The 18681-nt window shown below is 59.6% G+C and overlaps 1 protein-coding gene across 1 annotated transcript in view; it reads right to left on the bottom strand.

The window, feature by feature from the left end:
- Nucleotides 1-18681, bottom strand: part of ALDH1L1 (aldehyde dehydrogenase 1 family member L1) — a 37325-nt gene that overhangs the window by 1863 nt on the left and 16781 nt on the right. The window contains exons 12-21 of the mRNA XM_069497659.1: nucleotides 17644-17771; nucleotides 13734-13884; nucleotides 12723-12793; nucleotides 10965-11070; nucleotides 8872-8959; nucleotides 6343-6436; nucleotides 5345-5444; nucleotides 3587-3685; nucleotides 1685-1850; nucleotides 138-243 (exon numbers count right to left, since the gene is read on the bottom strand). Coding sequence (XP_069353760.1) covers nucleotides 138-243; nucleotides 1685-1850; nucleotides 3587-3685; nucleotides 5345-5444; nucleotides 6343-6436; nucleotides 8872-8959; nucleotides 10965-11070; nucleotides 12723-12793; nucleotides 13734-13884; nucleotides 17644-17771 — 1109 coding nt within the window. The remainder of the gene's footprint in view (nucleotides 1-137; nucleotides 244-1684; nucleotides 1851-3586; nucleotides 3686-5344; nucleotides 5445-6342; nucleotides 6437-8871; nucleotides 8960-10964; nucleotides 11071-12722; nucleotides 12794-13733; nucleotides 13885-17643; nucleotides 17772-18681) is intronic.

The raw sequence follows: 18681 nt of genomic DNA on the forward strand, positions 1-18681 counted from the left end.
GAGGAGGTGGCAGGGAAGCCCCCGCCGGGATCAGAGACCTCAGCGCTCCTCCTGGCCACCCCTGGGCCACCGCCCCGAGCCTGCGTGCGTGGAGACCCCAGTGACGCGTGGACAAGGGACATCAGCGGGTCCCCTACCCGTCAGCAAACCGGGAAATGATCATGATGGGCCCGAAGGACTCTTCCTTGGCGATGAACATGTGGTCCTCCACGTCCGTGAAAACAGTCGGCTCGAAGAAGAAACCTGCAAGAGGACACGTGGCCCCGTGGACGCCTCGTTCAGACGGGCGACGTCTTGGCACCCGCCCACCCCATGGAGGGGCCACCACCCTTTTAACTCGATGCCGCCGAGGGGACGGAGGCCGCGGCTCACAGAGGTGGCAGGGGACAGAGCTGAGACTTAACCCCGAGGCTGCCCAGCTCTGGCGCCAAAGCCCGTGACCATGTCAGAGAGCTGAGTCTTCCTGGTGACAGCTAATCTGAAATCCTACCTGGATTATTTGGCAAGTGAAGCCACCCGGGTGGCTCTCTGCGGGGGGCCGGGGGAGGTTTGCATGTGGTCCCGGGATGGCCTCCTCCGCCTTCCTGGACAGGGGACTGTGGTCCCCACCAGGACCCAGCCTCACGCCCTGGAGCCAAAAGGGGACCACCCTGCCCCCCTCCGCCCCCTCCCCCGCAGCCCGGGGACAGAACCGCTGCGGATGGAAGCAACGTTTTGTCTGACTGTGTCGTCTCTAGACGCAGAGCCAGGGGTCCCCTGAGGACCCGTCGGACTGACATCCAATCCTGCCTGACTTCGGGGACATCCAAGACACCTGGAAGTTCCTCACTCTCGGTTTAGAGAAACAAAAATTAAACAACAACAAAAAAATCTTTAAAAGGGATTTCACTAAAAAGATTCGCTATTTTTTCAAGCATTGATCAATCATATTTAACGCTGACGATTTTTTTTTTTTTTTTGAGACAGTCTCACTCTGTCGCCCGGGCTAGAGTGCCGTGGCGTCAGCCTCGCTCACAGCAACCTCAGACTCCTGGGCTCCAGCGATCCTCCTGCCTCGGCCTCCCGAGTAGCTGGGACGACAGGCATGCGCCACCATGCCCGGCTCATTTTTCTTTTTCCTTTTTTGTAGAGATGGGGTCTTGCTATGTTGCCCAGGCTGGCCTCAAACTCCAGGGCTCAAGCCATCCTCCTGCCTCAGCCTCCCGAGTAGCTGGGACGACAGGCGGGAGCCACCATGCCCGGCTAATTTTTTCTATGTATATTTCTAGTTGTCCAGCTAATTTCTTTCTATTTTTAGTAGAGACGGGGGTCTCGCTCTTGCTCAGGCTGGTCTCGAACTCCTGACCTCGAGCGATCCTCCCGCCTCGGCCTCCCAGAGTGCTGGGATGACAGGCATGAGCCACCGCGCCCGGCCCAGGCTGCAGTGATATTAAGGGCAAATCTAAGCCGAGCACAATTCAGATTTAAACCAGCACCGAATGATGTTTCCAGGTCTGTGTCCTCGCCTTGCTAGTCCCGTGCCTGAGTCTGGCTGCTGTCCCAGTAGCCAAGTCCCTGCCCCTGTGGTCCCAAATGGGAGCCCGAAGCCTGACTGTGGAGCTACCCGGCCATCAGCTACCTCCGGTGAGGACTCAGCAAGAAACCAGAGGCCGTGGTGCCTGCTGCCTCAGTTTACCCAACTGACCTGGCCGGGGGACTTGATTCCCACCGCAAACCAGCGTGGCCCCTTCCTTCACGCCACGCTGGCAGTATTCCAGCAGCTTCGTCAGGTGGGCTTGGTGGTTCTGCGGGCCGTGGGTGGTGTCCCTGTCCAGGGGGTTACCGATCTTCATCTTCCTCACCTCTTCCACCTGCAGAAAGTGCCCCAGGTCAGGTCCTGCTCGGATTCAGATGCCACTGCAGCTGGGTCCCCTGACGCACCTCCCACATTTCAGTTTTGGGTACCGACCGCTGACCCCTGTATTCTAGTTCTCAGGGTTGTGCAAACTCGGATTCCAAACTTCCTTTCCGGGCTGAAACTCCAAACGCTTCCTATGTGCAAAAGGTGTAAAAGTCTCCAAGCCTGGGCCGGGCGCGGTGGCTCATGCCTGTCATCCCGGCACTCTGGGAGGCCGAGGCGGGAGGATCGCTCGAGGTCAGGAGTTCGAGACCAGCCTGAGCAAGAGTGAGACCCCCGTCTCTACTAAAAATAGAAAGAAATTAGCTGGACAGCTAAAAATATATAGAAAAAATGAGCCGGGCGTGGTGGTGCATGCCTGTAGTCCCAGCTACTCGGGAGGCTGAGGCAGGAGGATCGCTTGAGCCCAGGAGTCTGAGGTTGCTGTGAGCGAGGCTGACGCCACGGCACTCTAGTCCGGGCCACAGAGCAAGACTCTGTCTCAAAAAAATTAAAAAAAAGTCTCCAAGCTGGGTGAAACCTGGTGACCGCCCCTGCCCCTAGTTCCCCCCACTTCCAATGCATCTTTGAAGCTGCCTCCTCTAGGAAGCCTTCCGTGCTGCATCAGCCAACAGAAAGGTTAGTCTGGGCTTTGCTGCCTAGAGATGGCGGCCTGGGTCTCCTTGGGGACATGGCAGAAGAGGACATCTAATGACCCTGGAGCCTGGGGATGGGGAGAGTCAGAAAGTGAACCAGGACATGGGATGAGGTGTTAAGACACTCGGGTGAACATAATCAGTTGCGAGGCAGACGCCACCCTGACCTGCTTCGTTCCCTGTTCCCTGCTCCTACCCTGGGGACCCAGCCTGCTCCCTGTCTCCCCCAGCTGCAGAGAATGACAGGTGGCCCTGCCGGGATGCCTGTGTCTCTCCCTTCACCCCAGCCCAGGCTGACGCCCAAGAACATCAGCTCAGCGAACGGCTGTTACTCCCAGCCACTGCGTATTATCGAGAGCTGTTTGTTACACGGCAGAAGCTGACTGTTGTTTGTTATAGCTCCTCCTAGAGAGTCCCCCCCGTTCCCCTGCCTTCCCGCTCTGAGCCCCTGCGGGCCTGGGTGCAGGGGTCCCCCTCACAGCTGCCCCCCTGTCCTCCCTGGACTCCCCAAATATAGTCCGTGGGGCCACAGCTCCTGCCAGCCTGTGGCTTCCCCACGTGTCCCAGAAGAGTTGGTGGGGAAAGACTTGGAAGATGCCGTCCAGCGCCCACCGGGTCCCCGAGGCCACAAGGCAGCTTCAGAAGCTGATGGCAGCTCCATCCTCCAACACAAGGGACAGTCTCCATGCAAGGACCGCCTGCCTTGGGGGGCCACAGCCCAGCCTGACGCTGGGGCATGCCTGTGTTCATGCTCCAGGGCTCCCATCTGTCCCAGGCCCTCCTGGTCCCTTCCACCTTCCAGCCGGGCCTCCCCTGGGAGCCGCCCTCAGTAAACCGTGTGGACCCCAATCCTTGCCTCAGGCTCTGCATGTAGGGAACCAGCCTAAGATGGGCCCTTTTTGGTTATGTCGATTAGAGCCATGGGGGTTTGCTGCTTCCTGCTGAAATCATAAAAGCCAGTACAGCTCCCCGAGGGTCCCCTGACCCAGGTGGACGTGGAGCCCCGGCCGCACGCGACCCAGCCCTGCCTCCCCCAGACCCCTCGGGCACTTACCACCCTCCGCACAAACTCGTCGTGAATGGAGTCCTCCACGAAGAGCCGGCCGGCGGCGATGCAGTTCTCCCCTTTGTTGAAGAAGACTGAGCTCATGCCCTTGAGAGACGGACAAGACCGGGTCACGGCTCCTGCTGGGGACCTCCACACCCCACCTCACCCCCACCCAGCTCATGCCTGTCAGAGATGGACAAGACCGGGTCACGGCTCCTGCTGGGGACCTCCACACCCCACCTCACCCCCACCCAGCTCATGCCTGTCAGAGACGGACAAGACCGGGTCACGGCTCCTGCTGGGGACCTCCAGCCGCCACCCCACCCCCACCGAGCTCATGCCCTTGAGAGACGGACAAGACCGGGTCACGGCTCCTGCTGGGGACCCCCAGCCGCCACCCCACCCCCACCGAGCTCATGCCCTGCAGAGACGGACAAGACCGGGTCACGGCTCCTGCTGGGGACCTCCAGCCCCCACCTCACCCCCACCCAGCTCATGCCTGTCAGAGATGGACAAGACCGGGTCACGGCTCCTGCTGGGGACCTCCACCCCCCACCCCACCCCCACCGAGCTCATGCCCTGCAGAGACGGACAAGACCGGGTCACGGCTCCTGCTGGGGACCTCCAGCCCCCACCCCACCCCCGGGCTCTGCCAGGGCCCGGCCACCCCTTCTCGGGGGCCAAGGGGGCCACGCCGTCCTGACCTTCTCCTGCAGGCCAGGCCTAGCGAGCTCGCCACCCTCCGTCCCTCCGAGGACAGACGAGGGGTCAAAGCGAGGGAAGCGAGGACGCTCAGGCCCGAGGCCACCACTGGGGGACGAGGCTGCTGTCTACACGGCGGAGCAGGGAGACCCCCTCTGAGCACTGGGTGGGCTCGCTGGGGTGGCCCGGGAGACGCCGGCCTTCCTGTTTGTGAGCCTACGCTGTCAGGCGGGGTGCCGGGCCGTGTGTCACCACAGTGAAGGTGGCGGGTGACCAGGCAAGGCCGGCTCTCCTGACTGCGTGACGGGGCCCAGCAGCCTCAGCCTCGGTGCCGGAGGGCTGACGGGGTCACCCAGGGACACAGCACAAGGTCCTCGCCTCCCTCGGTTTCCCCACCCCCCCGAGGCACATTGGGGACTTCGATAGCAGTTGGGGACATATTTGGGCACCCGGCTGAATGTGGCCTTGGCGGTTTGTTCCCACAGGAGTGAAGAGGGGACCAAGCACAGCAACAGTGACAACACCGATGGTGGGAACAGGAGCCAACACCCGAGTGGCACTGTGTGTCCCCAGGGGGTAGATGTCACCATGTCCCTCTTGCACAGCAGGGAGCACGGAGGCCCAGAGAGGTTAAGCGACTTGCTTAAGGCTGCCCAGCAAGCTGGCTCCAGCGATCCTCCTGCCTCGGCCTCCCGAGTAGCTGGGACGACAGGCATGCGCCACCACGCCCGGCTCATTTTCTCTATATATTTTAAGTTGTCCAGCTAATTTCTTGCTATTTTTAGTAGAGACGGGGGTCTCGCTCTTGCTCAGGCTGGTCTCGAACTCCTGACCTCGAGCGATCCTCCCGCCTCGGCCTCCCAGAGTGCTGGGATGACAGGCGTGAGCCCCCGCGCCCGGCCCGGACATAGTTCTGCAGGGCGCATGTCATTCTTGCCCTGAGTCCTCCTTCCTGCCACAGACTCGAATGCACCGAGGCTTTGTGGCATTGGAGAGAGGTCCCCCTGCTATCCCTGCCCCTGTGCCTGTCCCCTCTGCGCCCCCCCCAGGCCCAGCCCTTACCATCTGCACAGCCTTGTTGAGGTCACAGTCAGCAAAGATTAGAAGGGGCGACTTCCCGCCCAGCTCCAGGGACACCTTCTTCACGTTGCTCACGGCACAGCTGAAAAGGACAGCGGGTGCAGGGCTCGTGCCGGCAGCCCCGGAGCACCGGGACCCCCAGGCAGGATGGCCAAGCGCAGGCCCAGGGCAGGAGGCTTCATTGCAAAGAGCAAGGCCCGGCCCCCGGCCCAGCACCTTCTCCCCAGCCCCACCGTCCACGGCAGTGACCCCAGGGGATTTGGCATCTCAGTTTTTATTGTTTTTTTTTTTTGAGACAGAGTCTGGCTCTGTGGCCCGGGCTGGAGTGCCGTGGCGTCAGCCTCGCTCACAGCAACCTCAGACTCCTGGGCTCAAGCGATCCTCCTGCCTCAGCCTCCCGAGTAGCTGGGACGACAGGCATGCGCCACTATGCCTGGCTAATTTTTTCTATATAGATTTTTAGTTGTCCATATAATTTCTTTCTATGTTTAGTAGAGACGGGGTCTCGCTCTTGCTCAGGCTGGTCTCGAACTCCTGACCTCGAGCGATCCTCCCGCCTCGGCCTCCCAGAGTGCTGGGATGACAGGCGTGAGCCACCGCGCCCGGCCGAGCTAGTTCTTTTGGTAGCCACCAGAAAAGAAACAGGTGCAATGAATGAATCCTAATATATCATATTTATCCTCCACTAATGGAAAACAGTATGATTTTCAACTTGAAATCAGTGCACAAAACTTAGAGAGATATTGCATTTTTTTTTTTTGCATGCGCCGCTTTGGAAATCGGCGTGTTATGTTACACGCACGCACCTGAGCAGACCTCAGCTTGGATCGGGCCCCTCTAATATGTGCCTCGGTGTGTCAGACACTCAGACTCCCCAGGCCACCATCTGCCTGTGTCGCAGGACCCAGCCCGCCCCAGCTGCGCTGCCCACCTGGCCCCCCGGCCACTGGAGCCCTCCCCCTCCCGCCCCCGCCACCTACCTCTTCATGATCTGCTTCCCCACCTCGGTGGAGCCGGTGAAGCCGATCTTCCTCACGTCGGGGTGGTCCGAGAGTCTCTGGCCGACCAGCGAGCCTGCGGGTGGCAGGAGGGTGTTACTCCGGGCGGTCACTGACTCATCCACCGAGGGCCACACTCCCCCTGGGCTTAGTGTGCCGGGTGCCGGGGGTCCGCCCGGGCCTCGCCCCCTGTGAGTGTGTCTGTCCACACCCCACACGCCAGCACCCCCTGAAGGTGATCGTGTTTGGAGACGGCAGCTCTGTAGAGGTCGTTAAGGCGCAAAGAGTTCGCTGGGGCGGTCCCCACTCCGTGCTAACTCCCCTAAGCAGAGGACAGCAGGACCCAGACGTGCACAGGGGGACGACCCCAAGAGGACAGGGGAGGGGACAGCCGTCTGCAAGCCCAGCGGAGGAGGAAACCAAGGGACAAACCCATCCTGCGACACCCCCGGCTCCCGGACTTCCAGCCTCCGGAACTGGGAGATGATCAGCAAGTGAAGGTGGGTTAAGCCCCCGGGGTCTGGGGGACTTTGTCACCACAGAAGCAATGCACACCCCCCTCGCCCCCGCCACGGGGCTTTCCGGCCACCAGGGCGGGCCCCAGGGACGCCTGGCTGGGCCCATGCGGGGTGTGGTGTCCCGAGCATGACAGACCCCAAAGGCCCACCCCGCCTCTGGGGCACAGCGGGCTGCGGAGAGGCGCCCTGTCCCCTAACCTGGCCAATTCCTCTTCGTTTCCCAGGTCTCCCTGATGTCGCCTCCTCCCAAAGGCGGCGTCCGCTCTGCCGCTTTGAGACTATTTCTTGTCCTGGCTTCTGACTGTGACCCTCGCCACCTGCCTGCCACTGCCCCGGCCGGCCTCGCCCCGGTCTCCAATGCCATCCTCGGTGACATCACGCCCTGCGTGTGCGTCTCCAGGCAAGCCCTGCTGGCACCCGGATCCATTTCTCATTCCTCTGCCTCCTCAGCAACCTGGGTGTCTTCTGGCCTTTCAAGGTCAACGTATTTGACACGGAACCCCGAATCTTTCCCCTAGACCTGCTCTTTCTCCAAAGTTCTCCATTTCGGAAAACAACCTCTCCCGCAGCCAGTTTGTACAAGCCAAGAACCCGGGAGTCATTCTTGACAACGCCCTTCCCCAGCCCAGGAACAATCCCCCAGCCCAGGCCCCTTCCTTCATCTCCTCTGTTCGCCTGGAAAGCTCTTGTGCCCAGGTGCACCTGGGAAGGTTCTGGAGTGAGACCCTTGCCCCCTCCTTCTATGTAGCGTTAAAGCTCTACAAGTCATTTTGACACGAACTCCACTCCACCGCTCCCTGTTAAATCACTGCTTTGGGGGAGAAAATATTTGTAAAGGAATATCTCTGATAAAGGACTGGTGTCCAACATATATAAAGAGCTCTTAAGATTCAACAATATGGGCCGGGCGCGGTGGCTCACGCCTGTAATCCTAGCACTCTGGGAGGCCGAGGCGGGTGGATTGCTCAAGGTCAGGAGTTCGAGACCAGCCTGAGCGAGACCCCGTCTCTACTAAAAATAGAAAGACATTATATGGACACCTAAAAATCTATATAGAAAAAATTAGCCGGGCATAGTGGCGCATGCCTGTAGTCCCAGCTTCTTGGGAGGCTGAGTCAGGAGGATCGCTTAAGCCCAGGAGTTTGAGGTTGCTGTGAGCTAAGCTGACGCCACGGCACTCACTCTAGCCTGGGCAACAAAGTGAGACTCTGTCTCAACAAAAAAAAAAAAAAAAAAAAAAAAGATTCAACAATATGAAAACAACCAACCTCTGAAAAACTGGGCCAAAGATATGCACAGACACGTCAGCAAAGAAGATCTACAGATGGCAGGGAAGTGTATGAAAAGAGCCTCAATATCATTTGTCATTAGGGGGTCACAAATTAAAACAACAATGAGACGCCACTGCATACCTACTGGCATGGCCCAAATCCAGAACACGGAGCACCAGGAACTCTCATTCATCGCTGGTGGGGACCCGAAATTATATACCCACTTCGGAAGACAGTTTGGCAGTTGCTTAAAAAACTAAAGACACACTCTCACCACAGGATCGAGCTAGTCATGCTCCTTGATATTTAACCAAAGGACCTGAAAACGTTCTGTCTACACCAAAACCTTCACGTGGATGTTTACAGAAGCTTCATTCATCGTTGCCAAAATCTGGGAGCGACCAAGATGTCCTTCCGCAGGTGAATGGACGAGGAATAAGAAAGATTCAGTGCTACAGGGAAATGAGCTATAAAGCCATAAAAAGACATGGCAGATAGGTGACATTGTACATTCGTCCCAAGCACAGAACGAGACACAAAAGAAACTGAAAAAGCAAGGCATGCATGACCTCCCAAGATGCTCAAAGTCTGGAATGTTCTATGGATAGATTCTCCTGAACTTCCAAAGGAAGCTAATTCCCCGAGTTATGCGATTTATCCCAGAGCACAGACATGCAAGCAGAGATGGAAAACGTTTGGGGGAAGCGTCCGAAGGCTCTCACCAGACCCCGTGATGATGTTGACCACCCCCTTGGGAATGCCGGCCTTCAGGGTCAGCTCTGCGAACTTCAGGGCTGTCAGCGCGGTCACCTAGAGAGCAGACAGGAAGGAAGAGGGGTGGGAGGGGGCAGCAAGCGAGGCTCTAATGTCCCTCCCTGGCGTCCTCTCCCAGCGGCTCACAAGCCAGGGCAGAGGGAAGACCCCAGGGCAGCCACTCACGTGACCAGTCGCAGGGTGGCACTGTCAGCCAGCTGCGGAACCAGCTGTGCCAACCTCTGTCTTCTGTCCTCTCCCCCGGGCCCCCCCTGTACCCCATCCACCCAGCCCTGAAGGCTCAGAGTCCAGGAGGACTACCTAGAAGGGGCTCGTCTGCACGAGGCTACAGCTCAAGGGACAGCTGCTGAGATTCCCCAGGGACACCCTCTCCCCCAACCCACAGAAAAGCCAGCCTGCTCCTAGCAACGGCCAGTTTCCTTCTGGTGACGCGGGTGGTGCTGTCTTGGGGCTTGGAGCGCACCCCCGTATCCCAAGCAGGCCCCAGCTCTTATCTTTCTCTCTGACCTTTGCTCCACTTCTAGAAATCCAAAGAAAAGCAAAGCCGTTCCTTGGCCCTTGGAGCATCCCGACCATTGTTCCTTTTCTGCAGCCTGCTGTCAATTTCGCCCGCTGTCAATTTCGCCCGCTGTCAATTTCTCCCGCTGTCAATTTCGCCCGCTGTCAATTTCGCCCGCTGTCAATTTCGCCCGCTGTCAATTTCGCCCGCTGTCAATTTCGCCCGCTGTCAATTTCGCCCGCTGTCAATTTCGCCTGCTGTTAATTTCACCTGTCAATTTCGCCTGCTGTCAATTTCGCCTGCTGTCAATTTCCCCTGCTGTTAATTTCGCCTGTCAATTTTGCCTGCAGTCAATTTCGCCCGCTGTCAATTTCACCTACTGTCAATTTCACCTGCTGTCAATTTCGCCTGCTGTTAATTTCACCTGTCAATTTCGCCTGCTGTCAATTTCGACTGCTGTCAATTTTGCCTGCTGTTAATTTCTTCTGTCAATTTCGCCTGCTGTCAATTTCGCCTGCTGTCAATTTCGCCTGCTGTCAATTTCGCCTGCTGTCAATTTCGACTGCTGTCAATTTTGCCTGCTGTTAATTTCTTCTGTCAATTTCGCCCGCTGTCAATTTCGCCTGCTGTCAATTTCGCCTGCTGTCAATTTCTAGTGCTGGTGGCCTTCGGGCTCAAGCTGAGGTCGTGCCCCATCATGCACGTTGACATGCTCGAGGAGCGCGTGACTCAGGGTGACTACTGTGAAGGTCAGATGTCCTTATCGTTTCTTTGTTATGTGAACACCCGCTGGGGTCACAGCGCCCCAGAGAAGCTGGGAGTGAGCCCTCCTGGCACCATCTTTGTGCCACTGTGCACATGGAGAAACTGAGGCCTGGGGTGAGGGGTGTCACTCCCAGCATGCTCGAGCGACCCTTGACCCCTCGCTTCTCCTCGGAAGCCACATCATGCAGCTTCTCTGTGCGGGGCTGGGGGCCACCGCTGCCACCACGCACCCAGCTTGCTTCTAGGACTGTTGGTCCCCGAAGCCACGTAGGTGACTCTTGGGAAGATAGGCCAAGAGACGGGAAAGGTCCCAGGGGTTTTGCAGGGCTTTGCCTTGAAGGCATCTGCAGACACGTTAGTTCACAAATTAGAAGATGCTTCCAACTTTATTTCCTAGTATTTCCGTATCTCTTGTGACGATCCTGCCTTGGAGCCTGTTTTGCTGAGAGAGGAGCTAACTGCGGGCAGGGGAGGTGACACCCGCTTCGTGGCTGGACGACCGAGGCTGTCTTGGCGCGTGGGCAAGGGACACCAGGCAAAGTCTCTGCTCCATCCATCCCGAGTGCTGGCTTCTGTGCAGACACCCCTGCCCGGCTTGTCCGAGCTACAGAAGTAGCAGCACGGCCGTGGTGGCCGACACAACACCTGGACATTTCTGGCAGCCCTGCCGCGAGCAGGCCCATGGAAGGCAGCTGGCATTAGCAGCCCCCTTCGGCCAGGGCGGGTCCCTGAGGGTCTCCGGAGCCACGTGCCCCATCCGGGGTGGCCGACACTTACCTGGGCAGGTTTGATCACCACGGTGTTCCCAGCGGCCAGGCAGGCAGCTGTCTTCCAGGACAGCATCATCAGGGGGTAGTTCCAGGGGATGATGATACCGCAGACCCTGCCATTCAAAAAAGAAGCTGAGGGGGGCCGGGCGCGGTGGCTCAGGCCTGTCACCCCGGCACTCTGGGAGGCCGAGGCGGGAGGATCGCTCGAGGTCAGGAGTTCGAGACCAGCCTGAGCAAGAGCGAGACCCCGTCTCTACTAAAAATAGAAAGAAATTATCTGGCCAACTAAAATATATAGAAAAAATGAGCCGGGTGTGGTGGCGCATGCCTGTAGTCCCAGCTACTCGGGAGGCTGAGACTGGAGGATCGCTTGAGCCCAGGAGTTTGAGGCCAGCCTGGACAACATAGCAAGACCCCATCTCTAGAAAAAAGAAAAATGAGCCAGGCGTGGTGGCGCATGGCTGTCGTCCCAGAGAGGGGGACACTATTTCACTCCCATTTAGAGATGGGGAAACTGAGGACAGAGAGGTTAGAAACTTGCCCAGGGAAGAGCAGGTGCTGGGATGCCAACCCCGGGGCTGGGCTTCAGAGCATTCCTGTGACATCGGGGAGGTGACACCCAGAGACCCCTGGTGGCCTGAGATTCTCATGCATGGTCAAGAATGACCCTCCTCCCGGTCCCCTCCGTCCCCAGGCTGTGGGAGGTGCTGGGACCAGGCACGGGGTGGGGGGGGGGCCGGAACTGGTTCAAGGCCAGCCTCCCAGGGTGACCGGATGCTTCCGGATGACACAGTGTCAGTTTCCTCCTCAGTGTGATGGGGACGGGTCCCCCGTGGGTGGGGGCAGCTGGGAGGGCGAGTGGCCTTGCACATCAGGTGTGGCTGTGACTGGTGGCCCCGGTGGCCCACGGCCTGCCTTCCCCGGCCCCTCTCAGAGCCTGCTGCCACCAGGGGGACGGGGTCTCCGGCCACTGGAACCACAGCGGGGTTTCTCGCCTCCACGCTGCTGGCACTTTGGGCTGGGGACGTCTTTGCTGCGGGGGGCTGTCCCGTAGCACCCCCGCCCTGTGGTGACAATGCAAAGTGCCTGCGGACATTGCCTGATGTCTCCTGGGGGGAGCCCCCCTCGCGCTCCCCGTGGGATCCCCCACCCCCAGCCCCGTCCTGCCTGGGGCACAGGGACAGAGCTGTCCCGCGTCCCCTCCCCACTGTCCCTCGGGAGCGTCCTTCAGCCCGCGCGTGAGGACCTGTTGGTCCCTCCGAACCAGTTTCTAACCAGACCGGTGACACTGGGGCACAGTGTCCTTGCCAGACGCCCCAGGGGTCCCGATGACGCTGAGGGGCCTCTGACCACCGTCCCCGGGGACGTGGGGTCCCTGCTGGTTGACCTCGCTGTCCCCTCCATCCTGGCGCTGCTGTTCTTGTCCATCGCCTATTTCTCCACTTTTCAAATTATTTTTTCCCCCTGTTCCTTGGTGCCGCCTAGGAGCTCCCCGTTGTCACATACTCTTCTTGGACAAACGTTTTGAGGCCAGAACCCTGTTTCCCGCCGTGACCCCGACCGACAGAGGCTTTTGGGTCGGGATGACATCAAATGACACTCGGGAAGTCGCACAGCAGCGCCCGGGCCACCAGGGTGCCCGAGGGGTGGAGGGAAGGGCTGTTTGACAAATACATAATAAAGGGACGTTACGAGCTCCCGGCAGGCAGGGGCGTGGGACACACAGGGGACAGCCTAGACAGATGTCACCCGGGCAGCGACTCACCCCACGGGTTCCTTCCGGGTCAAGGTCAGGTTGCGGTTGGGCCGGGCGTGGTTGATGGGGATGGTGGAGCCCTGGAGAAAGCACAGGGAGTCGCTGGAGGACGCCCGGGGGCCCAGGGGGGGTGTCTGGACCCCTGCACCGTGATGCCAGGTAGGAATGACAGGGACACCCGGGGAGGCCAGGGACGAGCAGACAGGCCGCCTAGAGGGGCACAGCGAGGCTGTACTTGGAGCCTGTCGGGCAGAGCCCGGGGGCGGGAAGCTTGTCCCACCGGCGGCTGGGCTGCCTGTCCCCCCAGCTCTAAGCAGCTGGGCCTGCCTATTGCTGGGGGTGACATCTCTTGTCGGGAGTGACAGGAGTGACGCAGCAGCAGCAGCAGCTCTGGGGGCTGGGACCGCCAGGCTGCAGTGCAGAGGAGGGACGCCGTGAGCCCTGGAGGGCTGGGTCTCCCTGGGGACCCCCCTCCCGGACACGGTTCCACACTCGACTCTTGGGGCCCGGGAATGTGGCGAGCTCTCCCTCCCGGGAAGATGTCATGTATCCCATTGACCTCAGGATGGCGGGGGTCATGCACGTGGTTCTAGAATCACCGCAGGGGCCCCCAGAAAACCACATTGCTTTCTCCAGTTAGTTGCAAAGGAGTCACAGGGATTCCAAGCCGGAGAAAGACGTGCTGTCGCCAGGAGACGGGGACCCGTGGGCAGCGGGGGGACTGGGGATCTCAGTCCCCCAACTGCACAAAACTGATCTCTGCCAGCAGCCGATCGGGCCCGCACGGAGGTTCTGCCCCGGAGCTCCCAGAAACGGCCCAGCCTGGCTGACACCCTGACTTTGACCTTGGCAGGCAACCAAGCCGAGGCCACCCAGAATTCCCACCTGCAGGATCTCGGGTTGGTGAATGCGTGTTGTTCTAAGCCACTTAGGTGTGGTGGTTACTTGGCACACAGCAGACTCTGTTGCCGCCCTCGGGGCTGACCCTCGAGCCTGGCCTGCCCGCGGGAGCCCACCCACCTGGATCTTGTCACACCAGCCGGCAAAGTAGCGGAAGGTCTGGATGGACATGCCCACGTGGGTCTTCAGGGCCAGCGTGTAGACGGCGCCGGCGTCCAGGGCCTCGATGGTGGCCAGCTCCTCCTGGTGCTGCTCCATGAGGTCGGCCAGCCTGCGACGGGGTGGCGGTGGGGTCGGGGGGCTCAGGCCTGGGACAGCCCGTCTGTCCCCTCAAGGAGGCGGGGCCCCGCCCTGCCCACTGAGACACGCTGGCCTCAGTTTCCCCATCTGAACCGTGGGATATGAACATTGACTGGCCGGGCGTGGTGGCTCACACCTGTCATCCCAGCACTCGGGGAGGCCGAGGCGGGAGGATCGCTCGAGGTCAGGAGTTCAAGACCAGCCTGAGCAAGAGCGAGACCCCGTCTCTGCTAAAAATAGAAAGAAATGAGCTGGACAACTTAAAAATATATATAGAAAAAAATAGTCAGGCACGGTGGCGCATGCCTGTAGTCCCAGCTACTCCTCCAGTCCCAGCTACTCGGGAGGCCGAGGCAGGAGGATCACTGGAGCCCAGGAGTCTGAGGTTGCTGTGAGTGAGGCTGACGCCACGGCACTCTAGCCCGGGCGACAGAGTGAGACTCTGTCTCAAAAAACAAAAAGAAAAAGAAAAACTCACACCCTCCAGAAGCCAATCATGGCAGTTAAGGGACCAGGGTCCCATCAGCTACAGGACAGCTGAACTCACTCTCTTTCACACAAACGGGACCCGTTAGCTCCAAGCTCTGCCCGCACCAAACTCAAATGATTTTTCACGCACCTGATTATCTCTCAGACAGCCCCCAAAAAAACGTTTTTAGCCATGTAGAGCCTGCCTGCTTTGCATGCCCCAGGAACCTCACCCAACAGTTGTTCCGGCTGCTCCCCGGAGGCCCCAGAGCCTCCCTTGTGCCCATCGGGATAGTCACTTTCTCTAACTCTCCCTTCTAGATGCTTCTCTCACAACAGGAGAAGGTCTTCTTCCTGCAATTCGTGCTGTGCTGTGCTCCGTAACACCTGTCACCACCCCACAGCCCTGACTGAACCAGGGAGCTTTGCAGTCACCTCCCTGGGAGATCGTGTCCCACCCTGTCCCGGGGCACCTCGGCCGGCCTCTGTGTTACTGAGCTGGGCAGAGGCAGCGGTGGGAACGCCCCGTCCGGGCCACGGGGACTTTGCACAGGGCACGACCGGGTCACTAGGGAGCTCTTGGGTCCCCGAGGTGTCCGCCCTCCTGCTGGGTCCTGGCTTGGAGCTGCACATTGGGGCTTGGCAGGCGCTGTTCCGACAGACGCCACCAGAGGGCAGCAGAGCACCTCGGGAAAGGCCTCGTCCACTCCCACAAGCTCAAGGTCGGGCCAGCATAGTGGGTCAACCAGACACACAGATCGGGGCCACTGGCGCTGTCCCCAGCTCGGTCACGCACGTCCCCAGCTCTGCCCGACCCCCACGAGCTCTAGGGACTGTCTGGCACCAGCCTATGACTTCCTAGAACCAGTGGCCTCTCCAAGGGTCTCCAGCCTGGGGCAGGCTGAGCACGCGGCCCCCACAGCCCTGGCCTGTCCCCAGCCCCCTGGTGTGTCTATTCCCCGTGCAAACCACGCAGGTCTCCTGGCTCTGGGTCCCTGCGGCTGCAGCCCTGGCGTTTCTGGCCTCAGAAACAAAAGCCAGGCCCGGCGCGGTGGCTCAGGCCTGTGATCCCAGCACTCTGGGAGGCCGAGGCAGGAGGATCACTCAAGGTCAGGAGTTCGAGACCAGCCTGAGCAAGAGTGAGACCCTGTCTCTACTAAAAAAATATGCAAAGAAATTATATGGACAAGTAAAAATATGTAGAGACTAAAGAGCCGGGCGTGGTGGCGCATGCCTGTAGTCTCAGCTACTAAGGAGGCCGAGGCGGGAGGATTGCTCAAGGTCAGGAGTTCGAGACCAGCCTGAGCAAGAGCGAGACCCCGTCTCTACTAAAAATAGAAAGAAATTATATGGACAACTAAAATATATATATACAAAAAATTGGCTGGGCATGGTGGCGCATGCCTGTAGTCCCAGCTACTCGGGAGGCTGAGGCAGGAGGATCTCTTGAGCCCGGGAGTTGGAGGCTGCTGTGAGCAAGGCTGACGCCATGGCACTCCATCCCGGGCAACAGAACGAGACTCTGTCTCAAAAAAAAAAAAAAAAAAGCCACACCATCCAGAAGCCAATCGTGGCAGTTAAGGGACCAGGGTTCCATCAGCTACAGGACAGCTGAACTCACTCTCTGTTGCAAAAACGGGACCCGTTAGCTCCAAGCTCTGCTCGCACCAAACTCAAATGATTTTTCACGCACCTGATTATCTCTCAAACACCCCAAAAAAACCCGGTTTTAGCCATGTAGAGCCTGCCTGCTTTGCATGCCCCAGGAACTTCACCCAACAGTTGTTCCGGCTGCTCCCCGGAGGCCCCAGAGCCTCCCTCGTGCCCACCGGGCACGTCACTTTCTCTAACTCTCCCTTCTAGATCCTTCTCTCACAACAGGATAAGGTCTTCTTCCTGCAATTCGTGCTGTGCTGTGCTCCGTAGCACCTGTCGCGGCCCCACAGCCCTGACTGAACCAGGGGGCTTTGCAGTCACCTCCCTGGGAGATCGTGTCCCACCCTGTCCCGGGGCACCTCGGCCGGCCTCTGTGTTACTGAGCTGGGCAGAGGCCGCGGTGGGAACGCCCCGTCCGGGGCACGGGGACTTTGCACAGGGCAAGACCGGGTCACTAGGGAGCTCTTGGGTCCCCGAGGTGTCCGCCCTCCTGCTGGGTCCTGGCTTGGAGCTGCACATTGGGGCTTGGCAGGCGCTGTTCCGACAGACGCCACCAGAGGGCAGCAGAGCACCTCGGGAAAGGCCTCGTCCACTCCCACAAGCTCAAGGTCGGGCCAGCATAGTGGGTCAACCAGACACACAGATCGGGGCCACTGGCGCTGTCTCCAGCTCGGTCACGCACGTCCCCAGCTCTGCCCGACCCCCAGGAGCTCTAGGGACTGTCTGGCACCAGCCGATGGCTTCCTAGAACCAGTGGCCTCTCCAAGGATCTCCAGCCTGGGGCAGGCTGAGCACGTGGCCCCCACAGCCCTGGCCTGTCCCCAGCCCCCTGGTGTGTCTATTCCCCGTGCAAACCATGCAGGTCCCCTGGCTCTGGGTCCCTGCGGCTGCAGCCCTGGCGTTTCTGGACTCAGAACAAAAGCCACTCTGTCCCCAAAGCCAAGGTGGCAACTGTCCTGCCAGGCGACAAGCCGTGCTGGGACCCCGCTGTAACCGGTTCCACACCCTCCAGACCCTCCTCAGGACCCTGGGGATACAAGCCGGGGGTCCCTGAGACTGGCTCAGCAGGCCACCCTGACACGGCGTGGCTCCCCTGCCCTGCACCCCCCTTCTGGAAACATCGCCGGCCTCTTTCCCCAGGACCCTGCAGGGCCTCCCTGTCCCCCCGAAGACTTCTGAACTGGGACAGAGGGGGGAAGGCCCTGCCTCCCTGATTGAAAAATAAGAAAGGCAGGCGGGCAAGAGAAAAGAGAGAAAAGAAAAGAAAAGAAAAAGAAAAGAAAAGAAAGAAAAGAAAAGAAAAGAAAAGAGGGAAGGGAAGGGAAAAGATAAGAGAAGAGGAGAGGAGAAACAGGGAAGGGAAAGGAAGGGAAGAAGGGAAGGAGGGAAGGGAAGGGAGGAGGGGAGGGGAGGGGAGAGGAGAGGAGGGGAGAAGAGACGAGAAGAGAAAGGAAGAGGAGGGAAGAAAGGATATGTGAGACCAGGAGACTCCAATCCCCCCTGGCGCCCCCTGGCAGGATCCCAGGGACAGGAGCCTTTGCAGGAGTGTCCCCTTGTGCCCAAGCTGAAGGTGGCGGTGGCTGACAGGTGGCCACGGGGCTGTCACCTGTACAGAAGCCGGCCCCGGTCCCGTGCGCTGATCTTCCCCCACAGTCCGTTCTCGAAGGCGTCCTTGGCCGCGGCCACTGCCTTGTCCACGTCGCTGATCTGGGCCAGAGACACCTGGCAGATGACCTGCGGTGAGAGCAGAGCTGTGACAGCTCGCCCCGGGCTGGGGCACCCAGACTCCTCTGCCTGACCCCAGCCCATGGGTGGGCTCGGGGGCAAGCTCAGCCCAGGGGAGGGCGCGGAGAGCGGGACCCAAGACATGACGGGTGGCGCCATCTTGGGAAGGTCTGAATGTCTTTCTCTATATCGAGGGCAGTCTCTTCATACTCCCATTGAACCCAGATGGGGGCAGAAAGATTTTGCTTCAGTGAAATAGACTAGGCATTGGAGGCGAGTGTCGGTGGCCCTGGATCGGCACCTGGGCGCTCACGTGTACCCTCACCTTGTCTGGGGGTGGAGGCGAGGCCAGAGCTCCTCGCTGGCCACCAGGGACAGCCGCACCCACCCGCATCCCACCCCAGTGCCAGCCAGTCCACGGCTGCCTCCCAATGCTCCAGCCCCAGGGGCCCCGCATGTCCTCTCTGGGCCCCTAAGCCCTGCCCATCCCTGAGTCCCTAACTCACTCTTTCTTTACACTCCCCTCAGATGACCCCCTTGGAGTGGGCTCTCCGTTTTCTGCAGGGGCACGAGGGATATGACAGGATGGGACGGGATAGAAAAATATCTGCCCTAGCACTGTGGGAGGCTGAGGCAGGAGGATCGCTTGAGCCCAGGAGTCTGAGGCTGCTGTGAGCGAGGCTGATGCCACGGCACTCTAGCCCGGGCGACAGAGCCAGACTCTGTGTCTATATATATATATATATATATCCGCGTGCAGCCATAAGAGCGAGTCTTGCTCCATGCAACCCGGGTTTCGGCCCCATCCCCACATGCATGAGCAGCACGTGAGCTCTGGCTCTCGACTTCACACGGTCACGGTCAAGAAAGCTCGGGCAACATGGGATTCCACTACAGCAAGAGCGCATAGAACACGTAA

This window comes from Eulemur rufifrons, chromosome 22, assembly GCF_041146395.1.
Source record: "Eulemur rufifrons isolate Redbay chromosome 22, OSU_ERuf_1, whole genome shotgun sequence".
Lineage (NCBI taxonomy): Eukaryota > Metazoa > Chordata > Mammalia > Primates > Lemuridae > Eulemur > Eulemur rufifrons.